Here is a 12143-nt window from a genome sequence, read left to right on the forward strand (position 1 = left end):
ACAGTCTGTCCTCCCCGCCGCAGCCACCAGAGGGAGCCTGTGGGCACCTGAATAAGGACCTGCCCCTCCTTTACCCCAGCCCTCCAGGACTCCCACCTCCCTGGGGGTAAAAGCCCGAGTCCTCCCCATGGCCCACAAGGCCCTGCACAACCTGCCCCGTCCCCTCCCTGCCCTCCCCTCCTCCCTCTCTCCCCCTCGCTCACTCTGCTCCAGACACACGGGCCTCCTCGCTGTCCCTCCGATGAATCAGGTATGGTCCTGCCCCAGGGCCTTTGCACAGGCTATGCCCTGCACCAGAAGCTCTCTTCCCCTAGATGTACACCTGACTCACTTCCTCATTTCCTTCAGGTCTTTGCTCAAATGTCACCTTCTCAGTGAGACTCTGAACATTCTATATAAAATAGTAACCCGACTCTCCACCCTCATCTCTCTTACTTTCTTTTCTTCATGTAGCATTTATAGTCTTCTAACCTGTTCCATAGTTTGGTTATTCAGACTATCTGCCTCTCCTGAGAGGCAGTGAGCTCCCATGGACAGGAATTTTTTTGCCTATCTTCTTCCCCAGTGTAGCCCAAGCACCCAGAACAGAGCCAGGACAGCAAAGGCCCTCCGCCAGCATTTGCTGAGTGACTGAATGTAAACAGTTTGAACGTAAACTTTCACCCCTACGTTAATTAATCAGAATTCATCTGTAAGGAAGAGCCGTCCCTTCTCCTCCAGGCCACTTATGTATTAATTCAGTTATTTATAGCAGTTTGGATATTTCTTTTATTCTATTAGGTTATAATCCAATACTATCATTTATTTTGTTGTTCAAATTCTTCTAGTGTTGGTTATTGGGAGTGGCTTTGGTTTGGGTTCTGTGTCCCATATATATATTTATAAAATTTGTTTAGTATTTCCTTCCTTTCTGGCAACTCAAGATGCACCAGACTTGTGTTTTCCCTGCCCCAGGCATAAAGTTAATGGCTTCTCCAAGGAGCTCTGGTTCCTTTTTTTAGAGAACGGTACTTAGAAACCAAAGTCCAGGTGCCAGGTGTGCTCGTTGCTATTGGGGCATCAGAGTATCCAAGCATACACACACATGTATATTTACTTCTGTGTCTAACTGTACTATCGGACCCTATCTATCTATCCATCTAATCTTTCTCTCTATATTGAGGACCATGAATTAATACCGGGACTTCTGATTCCAGCCCAGCACAAGGTTTGTTCTAGCTTTCCATCCTCTTGACTTACTTGTAATTGCTTTCTCTGACTGAGAGGAACCTGGCTCTCATCACCTACAATTTATTTACTCATTTGTTCAACCCCGGGATTCACATAAATGAGCTACAGCATAGCTTACCTGCGAGAACCAGAGTTTCTACTGGAGTACAGCATTGGTGTATAGGTATCTTTGTTTCTAGCCTAACAGTATCCAGTCAAAACACTGTTTTCCAAGTTACTTTGATCAGCTCCTTTCTCTCTCCCTCCCCCTTCATTTATAGCACAGTTGGGTTCATGTGTTACTGTCTGTTTTCCATTTTGGGGTTCCCACCACATTCTGCTTGACATTAGTTAGTTATGGTTTGGGGTATGCGAAACAGGACTGTAAGAGTCAGAGCTATTTCAAAAGGTGTACTCAGAGCGAGTCACCCCCTCTTCACTCCAGCTACTATGTTCCCCTTCCCCCCTAATTCTTTTATACCCTCTCCCACCAGCCCTTGTAGGTCACCAACCATGTTCTTCAGGACCCATCTGCCTGTCAGGCCCCAGGCCGAGCATGGGGGCTGCTGATGGGACCGAGACTGTGTCCTTATGCTCACGGGGCTCACGATCAAGCAGGGCGATGGTCATGGGACCAGAGAGCTACAGCTGGGGTCCCTGGGGCTGTGGTGGGGGAGGAGACTGGAGTGGCTTGCCTGGGGCCTCCCCCCAACAAAACACTCTCACACCCTACTTCCCGGAACCTGTGACTATGAGCTTATTTGGAAAAAGTGTCTTTGCAGATGTAGCTAAGTCCAGGGTTCTGAGATGATGAGGCGGTCCTGGATTATCCGGGTGGCCCTAAATCCAGTGACTGGTGTGCTTGTACGAGCAAGGCTGAGGGACATCGGAGACAGAGAAAAGACACAGACACACAGAGAGACGGCCGTGTGAAGACAGAGGGTGGAGGGCTGCGGCCACGGCCAAGGGACACCTGGGGCAACCAGAAGCTGGAAGAGGCACGAAGGATTCTCCCCTGGAGCCTCCGGAGAGAGCGTGGCCCTGTGACAGCTTGCTCTCGGACTTCCGACCTCCAGGACAGGGAAGGAATAAATGTCTGCTGTTTTAAGCCACCAGTTAATGGTCCTTTGAAACTCATCTGGGCGCAACAGAGCAGTAAGTGTTCTGGGGCCAGTGGAGGTCACCTGGAAGAGGAGGGAGGGAGGCTGTCTTGCCTGGGAGGCCCCTCCCCATCCCCCGGAAGCTGCTGGGAGGGGAGCCAGCTGTCCCCGTCACCTCAGGGAGACGCCAGGCACCCAAACACTCACTTCTCCCGGCCTCGCCTCCGCCGGCCGCTGTGTCACCCCTCAGGCTGCCCGTCCGTGGCAGCAAATAATTCTTATTTTCTCCATTAAGGGAGCAAAAGCACTAAGTAAATCTAACCCATAAATAACGCTCCCCCTGGCACGGGTGCCGGAGCTCTGAGGTGAGTCTCCCAGCCCAGCCGAGAGCTGCAGGGCTCTCTGAGCCTGGCTTCCAGGCCTTGGGGTCTTTGGGAGCTTTTCTCCCTGGTGGTGATCTCGGGGCTGTGACTCTGTGTCCCCGAGCAGCCTCGCTGGGGTTGGGGGGCAGCCAGGATGGGTGGCCAGGAGAGTAGGGGGGACAGCTGGTGACGGGGGGATGGAGAAGCAGGCACGCAGATTTCAGCACTGTCATAAACGGCGTGAATCTTGACGGCGGGGGTTAGAGCCAGGACTCGCAGACCGCAGAGGCCAAGGGAGGCCTAAATTTGCTGTCCTTCTCTGCACTGGGGCGACTTGAGGGGGTGGGGGCAGCCTGAGGGGTTGAACACAGTGGGTGTTTGGTTCTCCTGCCAGCAATCAGCAGGATGAGCAGAGATGCTCCAGCCGTGGAGGGCACAGCCCCCAGTGGACGGATGACGATTGGATGGAAGGGCCCAGGCCAAAGTCCCTCTCTTTCCACCAAGCTCTTTGTGGGGTCGGGGTGGGGAGGTGCGCTAGGTACAATGGGCCTAATCAGGAGCCTTTGAGGGACAAGGTGGATCCGGGCACTGAGGGATGCCCCGTGGGAGAATGATTCTGTCGTAGGAACAGAGCGGGTATATGGAGGCTGTCACCTCTCACTGGCTCTAAGTCTGAAATGAGCACAATTTTTTTCTGTAAAGGGCCAAATACTCTATGTCTAGCTTTTGGGCTGCCAGGTGGTCTCTGCTGCTACTGCTCAGCCCTCCCTTGTAGAACAAAAGCCGCCATAGATGGTACTCAATGAATGGGCGTGCCTGTGCCAATAAAACTTTATTTATAAAAACAAGTGGAGGGCCGGATTTGGACTGAGGGCTGTAGGTTGCAGGGGCCTTGCCCTAAGAGGCTGTGGTATTCAACACCATGCACCCTTGGCCCAAATCTGATCGACCTCCCTTGAGGGGTCAGGTCTAAACATCACCTCTTTAGGATCCTGACATCCCATCTGACAGGTCTCTGAGACCATGGCTTACCCTCTGTCTCTGCCCTCCTTCTTGTCCTTTAGGACACATGTCAAAGCTGTATATATGGTCCCTTACATTTCCATCATTTGCCTGCTTTCCTGAACTCTAAATTCCAGAGAAGCAGCGACCATGTGCCCCTCTTCCTCAGCCACCTTCCAGGTCCTGGCACAGGGCAGTTGATATTTGCCACCTGATAAATTACTCAAACTCCAGTGCTGGGCACAGAGCCCAGCACCTAGGGTGCCACAGACCCCACAGCTCCATGTGGCCACACGGTTGGGGATCCAGCCTGGTGTCTTAGCCCTGGCCTCAGTCCACGATGGCCTGTCCCAAACTGCCTCCCCATTTTATGACGTTTCAGAGAGTGCTGGGAACAGCAGGCCATCTATAGCCTTACTGAGATCAGCTGGGTCAGCCACTTGCACTGCTGTTGTCTGTGGCCCCCTCCTTGGGGCTGAGGACCGACCATGTCTGCCAGGCCCCGGGCAGGCTCAGAAGATGCTGACTCACCTGGTCAATGTCACAGGGAATCCCCCGTAGCGATGGGGAAACTGAGTCCCGGTGGTTCTGTTGAGGGCGCTGGAAGCAGCATCTCTATGAAAGGGGGTCTGGGAAGTGGGGTGATGGTGGCACTGACTGGATGGAGATTTCAGGACACAGCATCCTGAAGGACACCCGTCCTGCAGAAGAAAAACCGAGGCCCAGGGGGGCGCCCTGTCCACGGCCCCATGCTCCTGACTTCCCCACGTCACTGTCCTGCACAGACACTCCAGGGCCCACGTGTCCAGTGAGTATATCCCCTGCGGGCTGATGTCTCCTAAAGGCCCTCCTCTGGCCCTTGGCCCCATGTCCAGCCATGTACCTTCATATGGGGAGGATCGTGCTTAAAGCTGAGCGCCTGGCCTCTCCCCACCCCGAGCCTACCCATCCCAGGTCATGGCAAAAGCCATCTGCCCAGATGCTCAGCACAGCCCCCTCTGCCCTGGTCCCCAGCTCCCACCTCACCCCACGGTCTGTCCTCCTCTCAGTAGCCAGAGGGTACCTGTGAGCAACTGAGTCAGGCCCCGCCCCTCCTTCTCAGCCCACAGCCCTCCAGGGTCCCACCTCCCTGGGGGGTAAAAACCACAAGTCCTCCCCTTGGCCCACAAGGCCCTGCACGACCTGCCCCATCCCCTCCCTGCCCTCCCCTCCTCCCTCTCTCCGCCTCGCTCACTCTGCTCCAGACACATGGGCCTCCTCACTGTTCCTCCAAAAAGCCAGGCACGCTGCTGCCCCGGGGCCTTTGCACGGGCTATGCCCCAAGAAGTCCCCATGGCTCACCCTCTCATCTCCTTCAGGACTCCCAGTTCTTCACATCACAGCTGACATCCCATTTTACGTACTAACTCTCCCACTGGTGACACACCTACTGCTGTATCCCCAGTATTGGCTGGACAAGCGACACGGTCATGAATACGGGGGTCCCAGCCTCACCCCACTGTGGGAGACCCCACTGTCTCGCATATGCCCAGCGGCCGCCCACCACAAGATACGCTCCGCGGCTCAGATGTCGCAAGAACTGGGTTGAGGCTGGGAGGGCAGGGGGAGAGGGTGGCCGCAGGCCCCTGACAAGCAAGGGGTGGGTCAGACGAAGAGGGCCCTGACTGCCTCTGATGCGGGGGGTCTGTGTGGAGCCAAGCTTCAGATGACCAGCTCAGGAAGGAAACTTCTTCCACCCTGGAGGCGGGGAGCAGGGGCTGCGGCGCCAGGCCGCGTGCCCCCCCCACCCCGGCCCCCGGGGAGGCTCCACGCCTCTTCCATCCTGGAGGGGGCGACCGGAGCCCACCCCTGCCGGAGACCGCTGACCGCCTTCCCGGCACCCACTCAGAAAAGAAGACACTGCAACGACCTGGAGCTGTAATTCGCAGTGCTCACGAGCCTTTAATTCATTATGAACCTAGAGGCAGGGGAATTAGGCAAAAATACAGCGCATCCTTAATTTCGGGTGGGAAAAAAAACAGGGTGGGTGGGTTTTGTTTTTTGCTTTCGCACACAGACACAGATGTATCTTCGTGGGGGAAGTGTGCGTTCCCCTTTGCTGTGAGACCACCTGTCTGCACGAGTTGTCTGGGAACCCACGACCGACGGACGGGGTACGACCCAGAGGGACCGGCCACGGGGGCCGGCCCACCGCCCGACCCAGGGCCGCAGGGGCGTCTGCCCACTTCTTTTTATTCTCTTTACAATATAAATAGCATTTTCAAACTACATATGAACACAGTGACAGCGCCCCGGGGCAGGGGCTGCTGCATGCAGAGGGAACCCCGACATTCCGCCGACTCCCCTGGCACCTCCCGCCCCGCCCGCCCCTCCAGGGCACCTGCCCCCTCCCCATCAAGGAAGTTGCTCTCCTCTTCCCTTACACGGTTCTCTCTGGCCTGGCAACTGTTAGAGCCTCTTTTTTTAAATTAAAAAAATTCTATACAAGCGAATGACGCCCTCAATTCCTCTACAGGGGACAGCGGGGCGGCTGAGAGGCGGGGGGGGGGGGGGCGCTAAGAAGCACGTTTTTGCCTGGAAACTCAACCCACAACCCATACGAGGCAGATTTCCTCTGAGCTGAAAGCAGCGAGTCCCTCTCGTGCTCTCTCTCTCCTGGACACACAGATCCACGCGTCACGGAGAGGATACAGGATGTGCCAGCCCCTCGGGTTCCGGGGAAGACCCCCTGCACACCTGGGCCACAGCCAGACCCCCCGAGGGCCGCCCACCGGAGACCTCAGCTGGGGGATGGGTCTCCCAAGGGGAAGAAGCAAAAGATGGAGCCACCAGAGGAGAGAGCGTTTATTTTGCAAAAGGCCACGCAGACAAGGGGCAGGCCACCCAGGGAGCTGCCGGTCTCCTCCCATTGGGCACTGGCGGCGGTGCCAGCCACCCGGACCTTCTCGATCTCACGATCGGGAGAGAGTGAGTGACCAGGCGCTGCCGTCCAGGATCCCTGGGCGCCCCCAGGCCTCACCGCAGCTACAGTGCATCCCCGCCACTCACAGACCAGGGAGACCAGAAAACACGACAAACGAAAAGACGAGCTGCTTTCATCTCCCGCAGCAATCTTGGTTCTGAGAAAAAGGACATTTTGTTTTGTTTCGTTTTGCTGTTTTTAAAGCCACAAATCTAGAAAACAACTTTGGGGCTTGTTTTTCCTTTTCTTTCCTTTTTTTCTTGCATTTTTTTTTAAACAATAGGTATTTATAGAAAGAACCTCACAAAGGTGATTTATGTACAGAAGTCACAATCTCAAAGGCTGCTCAGGAGGCAGGCAATGCAGTAGCACCTTTTCGAGAAGAAGAGCTTACGTGGTTTACGAATCTGGGTCGAGGGGGTGGCACGTACCCCCGCCGGCCCCCCAGAGCCCACGTGGCCCTGCTCCCTGAGTCCGGGGGCGCGTGTGGCGTCCTGCTTGCTCCTGTTGCCGAGGTAGCCTCTCGGGCCACGGAGGCGAGGACAGGGATTCACAGCAAGCAAACGCCTGGGCCCGCCGCGCCTGCCTTGCTGGGCCAAGGGGTCGCCGGGCGGCCGGCTGTCCTAGAATGGGGCTCCGGGCCAGCAATGCGCCTGCAGGAGGCTCTCCATGAAGGCCGGGTAGTCCAGGTTCCGCCCCGAGTCCTCTGCGGCGCGAGGGGTGCCCACCCGCGGGCGCTTGGCGGCCTTCACCTCTTCTCCCGAGAAGACATTTTCCTGCGGGGCACCCGTGCTGACCGACTGCAGGAGATCAGACGGCACCGGGGTTAGTGCGGATGGGGTGCTGCAGCCTGAAGGTCTGTGTCCCACCCCCCCCCCCAGAGTCCTGTGTTGAAGCCCTACCCTGCCACAGTGTGATGGTATCAGGAGGTGATGAGGTCATGAGGCTGCAGCCCTTGCGAATGGGATCAGTGCCCTTATAAAGGGATCCCAGAGAGCTCTCTCTCGCTCCCTCTCTCCACCATGTGAGCACACCAGAAGGCAGGTGTCTGTAAGCCAGGATCCGGCCCTCACCAGGCGCCGAATCTGCTGATACCTTGATCTTGGACTTCCAGCCTCCAGGACTGTGAGAGATAGTTTGTTGTTTAAGTTCCAGTCTGTGATATTTTGTTATCGCAGCCGGAACAGACTGAAATACAGGCTCCGCTCGGGGGCCTGGCTGGAGGCGATGCCTGCCCTGCTGGGGGTCAAGGGCCCTGGGCTGCTGACCCTCAGCCAATGGCAATGTTCTGAGAAACAATGCTCACTGGGGATGGCCCCTCCTGCCTCTGCCTGGACCCCCACCCTGTGAGTGAGCCCCCCATCAGGCAGAGGAGGGGCCCTAAGCTCCCAGTCACTGGCTCCCTAGCGGGACGGGCGCCGTGCCGTCCACAGAGTGCAGGAGGCAAGGCCAGCTGCACACAGGCCGCTCGTCTGCCTGGCAGCTCCTGTCCGTCCCCCAAGGGAACCTGGCGTCTGAGACCCCCACCAGCTCTGACTCAGCTCTTCCACCCATGGCCACGGCCCCCAATCCTCAAAACCTTGGATTAAACACAAAAGAAAGAAGACAGTGAAAGGCTGTAAGAAGAGGCCAGTCTCCCCCATTCCTTTATGCATCGCTGACCTGCAGCTCAGATCCATGTACAGGCGCTTCTGTCTCCTCCTCGCCGGCCGGCCTGACCCTCCCGCCCCAGAACAGGCAAAGGCCGAGGCAGGAGGTCAAGGCCACCTGGACGGGTCACTCTCCCAGGCAGCAGCACTCATCCCCACCCCCAGCCACTTACCAGCCGGGACCGGACCCTCTTGGGGAGCTCCTCGTCCAGGGTGAAGATGTCACCACGCTTCACCGTCAGCTGGGACCCATCCTCGAACTCCACCTGCCAAGGGGACACAGTTCAGCTTGCTGGCTGCCCAGCCTGGAGGCCTGGCACCCGCACGCTCACGGCCTGCTCGCCAGCCAAGCCATGGGGAACGGCACAGGGTCAGCAGCTGTCATCTTTCTCGCGGGGATACGGGTGGTTTCTCTTCAAAGATTCCACCCTTTTCAATAATTTCTTTTCCACAATCATGGTGAGAAACTCACAACCGACTTGGTTTTTAAAAAAAACAAGGGCACTGAATTGTACGCTTAAAAATTGGTTAAAACAGTAAATTTTATGTTATGTATGTTCTACCACACACACACACACACACACACACACACACATCGGGAAGACACCTCCAAAGGGGATAACATTGGACAGTTGGACAACCTTCCAGCTTGTGCTGACCTTCTCAGTTAGCGGGCAAACGCCATCATCCCCAGCAGGACCTCGTCGAGGGCCCCGCCCCAGCCCATCCCTGTACCTGGTAACCAGGACCCCCTCACCTGGTAGATGTGACTGGTCACAGAGGAAATGAACTTGGCCCTGTAGATGTTGCCATCAGTCCACCGGAGCTCAACAAACTCGCCCTCGGACGGGGGACCCAGCCGGGCACAGTCTCTACTCTGTGGAAGAGAGGACGGGTGGGGGGTAAGGGGCGCCCTCGGCCTCGGTCACTGCACTCGCCTGGGCTAAGAAAGTTCCCATTTGGTAGATTTTGCCGCCAGGAGAAAGGCAGTTGAACTCTCAGCTTGAACTATCAAGGTGAGCTGCGGGCAGGTGCCCGGGCCGGGGGTGCCGCGGCCACCCCAGCCCTGGGGAATCGCCCGCCTGCAGGCGTATCTAGACTGGCCTGGCTCTCTGCTGTTTCTACACAAACAGGTAGCGCTTTCCAACGGGGGCCCTATAGCCTGGGCCTGTCCAGCAGGGACAATGGTGACCCTGGATGCAGGGGACCCCTGTGAGGGATCCAGCCACCTCCCTTCCCAAGGGCAACGCTTGCCCTGCGCCCGCCCCTCGCCCCACCCACCGCCCCTGGCCCCGCCCCCTTCGGCCCTGCGCTGCTCACGGTGATGCTCTCTGGGTACAGGTTATCGCTGTAGGACCCGTCGTCAAAGTTCACTTCGTAGAAGGTCTGCGTGGTGGTGCCGATGACGCGGCACCGGTAGTAAAGCCCGTTGCGGTTCTTGGTGATGACCACCTGCCCTAAGGACACGGCCCTCAGGACCTGGACCTGGAGGCGGAGGGGCTGTCAGAACACCGGGGGGCGGGCGGGCGGGCAGGGGAATAGGGCGGAGGGCAGGCGGGCACTCACAGTGTGACCCCCCGACTTGTGCTTGAAGCAGGTGATGGAGACAACGTAGGGCCAGTCGTCTGGCTCCATGAGGACGCCGGCGGCGTGGGCGCAGGTCACGTGGAAGGAGGTGGAGCAGTGCTCGCAGGAGCACTGGATGCAGGCGCCCGACACCCTCTTCATCCGCTTCCGGCAGTACACACACCTCTGCGGGGACACGGCGGCGGCAATGGGGCTCCGCCCGCCCGGTGCCTCTGCCCCCGCCCCCTGCGGCTGGGAGGCCTCCTACCGGGCCCCCAAGTCCGTCTCCTGGGAGTGACTCCGAGACCCAGGGCTGGAGCGCGGAGGCCCGGCAGCCGGCCTTGAGCGGAGGCATCCTGGGAGAGTCTTGACCGCGATGTAGAGCCCCCCCAAACCACCCCAGGCCCACCAACCCAGCCTGCAGCTGCCCCCCAGAAGCACTTCCAAGACTGGAATAGGCACCAACAATCACACAGTGAAACGTGATTGATCCATGAAAAGGAGAGAAGCACTGACACTCGCTACACCGTGGATGGACCCTGAGAACACGATGCTCAGTGAGAGAAGCCAGACACAGAAGGACACACAGGGTGTGATTCCATTGATGGGAATCGTCCGGAACAGGCAGATCCACAGAGACAGAGAGTGGATTCGTGGTTGTCAGGGGCTGAGGGAGGGAGATGGCAGTCACCCAACAGGGAGGGGGTTTCTTTCTGGGGTGATAGAATGTTCTGGAACTAGACAGAGGTGATGGTTACCTAACTCTGTGAATGTAGTAAAAGGAAAATGTTCCCTTTAAAATGGGGGATTTTTTTTTTTAAAGAAAATAAATAAAATGGGGGATTTTATCTTAATTTTGAACGAGAGGCGCTGCAGTGTAGCCCTTCATAAGGAGGGGCAGAGGGCCCACACCGTGGGAACGCCCTGCCTGGGCGACCTGCTCTGCTGGGCGTCAGCTCCCAGGCCGCGGATGCTGCACCCACGCCCACGCCCTGCCGCCACCCAGCAACCAGCAGCCCGTCACTCTGGGCATTTAATAAGCGGGCCTTTACCGCTCTGTACACCGCATTCAAAAGCCAGAGAAGCCCCACAGCAAAGGCGCTGCAGGAGTGCTGCCCGGCGCCGATCGATGGCAATGATATCTCATTATTAAGCCGTCGATGCCCGATTCTCCGGCTGGCCCGCGGGGGCAGGTGCAGCAGCACAGCACGGCCCTCGAGAACTGGGCTCCGCGCGGCTCCACGGGGGGCGGAAGGTGGAGCACAGCCGCCCTGGAGACCCGGCCGCGACCCCACGGCCGAGGCCGGGAGAAACCCGACAGCCCGGCCTGACACGCAGCTCGTTCAATCCAGCCTCTGGTGGCAGCTCATTATTCCGAGTTTCCACGTCATGAGGAATGTGGGCCAGGCCCCCAGTGGGCCATTTGTCAAGGGCTGAGCTCAGGGCTGCCTTAAGCGTGAGTCCTGTGCCTGGGACTCCCTCACTGGAGGCAGCGAGGCGGGGGTGGGGATGGGGGGTGGTAACGGATGGGGTGTGGACATCGGTGGAGAACAGTGGCCAGGAGGAGGCCAAGGGCCACGGCTGGGTGTGCCATTAGCCATGGAGGCCGCAAGGCACCGTGTCCTATGTCTCCGGCCTCCCCTCTTCCCCACCGGCCCCTGCCGTCATCCCTCACCGCCTGCCTGCCAACCCACTTTGGCAAAAAAATGGCCCTGCCAGCTCACCTTCCCTCCCATCAGGATGTGACACAGGCCTCTACACCTCAAGGCAGGGCCGATGAGAGGGCAGAGCTGGTTCAAGGCACCCGCCCCGGCAGCCTCGCCTCCACCGGCCCTCACAAACTGACCTGGCCTGGTGAGGGGGTGAGTGCAAGGCTCAGGCCGCCGGCCGGCTGGGGCCAGCCCCCGCCCACCAGGACCAGTGGCCAGGGAGTCACGGGGACAGAAAGTTGGGCGGATGACCAGGTGTGACCATCCCCGAGCCTGCGGCCTGCACATGGCCCCGGGAAGGCGGGTGGGCGGCCGGGCAGGCAGGAGTTAACCGCTGGCTTCCTTGCGAGGCTCCATTAGGCAATACAAGCGAGCCTCGTGTAAAAGGATTTTTAATTCATCGTTACAAGTGCTGGTAATGAAGAGGCTGTAAGCTGGAAACGTCAGATGATCCGTAAAGCGTCTGGGAGGGAGGATCTATCACGGCACCGCGCACCGCACCATCACTCCACCTGAATAACGAGGCCTTTTCCGCCCGCGCTCCTGGAGGAATCACCCGCAGGCGCCAGCCTCTTCCTAACGCC

The 12143-nt window shown here is 58.1% G+C and overlaps 1 protein-coding gene across 2 annotated transcripts in view; it reads right to left on the bottom strand.

Moving 5' to 3' along the window:
* Positions 1–5589: 5589 nt before the first annotated feature.
* Positions 5590–12143, bottom strand: part of KDM4B (lysine demethylase 4B) — a 141054-nt gene continuing 134500 nt past the window's right edge. For both annotated transcript variants that reach the window (XM_036846843.1, XM_036846838.1), the window contains 5 exons: positions 9851–10036; positions 9605–9769; positions 9042–9161; positions 8458–8550; positions 5590–7435 (listed from right to left, as the gene is read on the bottom strand). In XM_036846843.1, the coding sequence (XP_036702738.1) occupies positions 7259–7435; positions 8458–8550; positions 9042–9161; positions 9605–9769; positions 9851–10036 (741 nt within the window). In that variant the 3' untranslated portion in view covers positions 5590–7258. The remainder of the gene's footprint in view (positions 7436–8457; positions 8551–9041; positions 9162–9604; positions 9770–9850; positions 10037–12143) is intronic.

Source organism: Balaenoptera musculus, chromosome 3 (assembly GCF_009873245.2).
Source record: "Balaenoptera musculus isolate JJ_BM4_2016_0621 chromosome 3, mBalMus1.pri.v3, whole genome shotgun sequence".
In the NCBI taxonomy this organism is placed as follows: domain Eukaryota; kingdom Metazoa; phylum Chordata; class Mammalia; order Artiodactyla; family Balaenopteridae; genus Balaenoptera; species Balaenoptera musculus.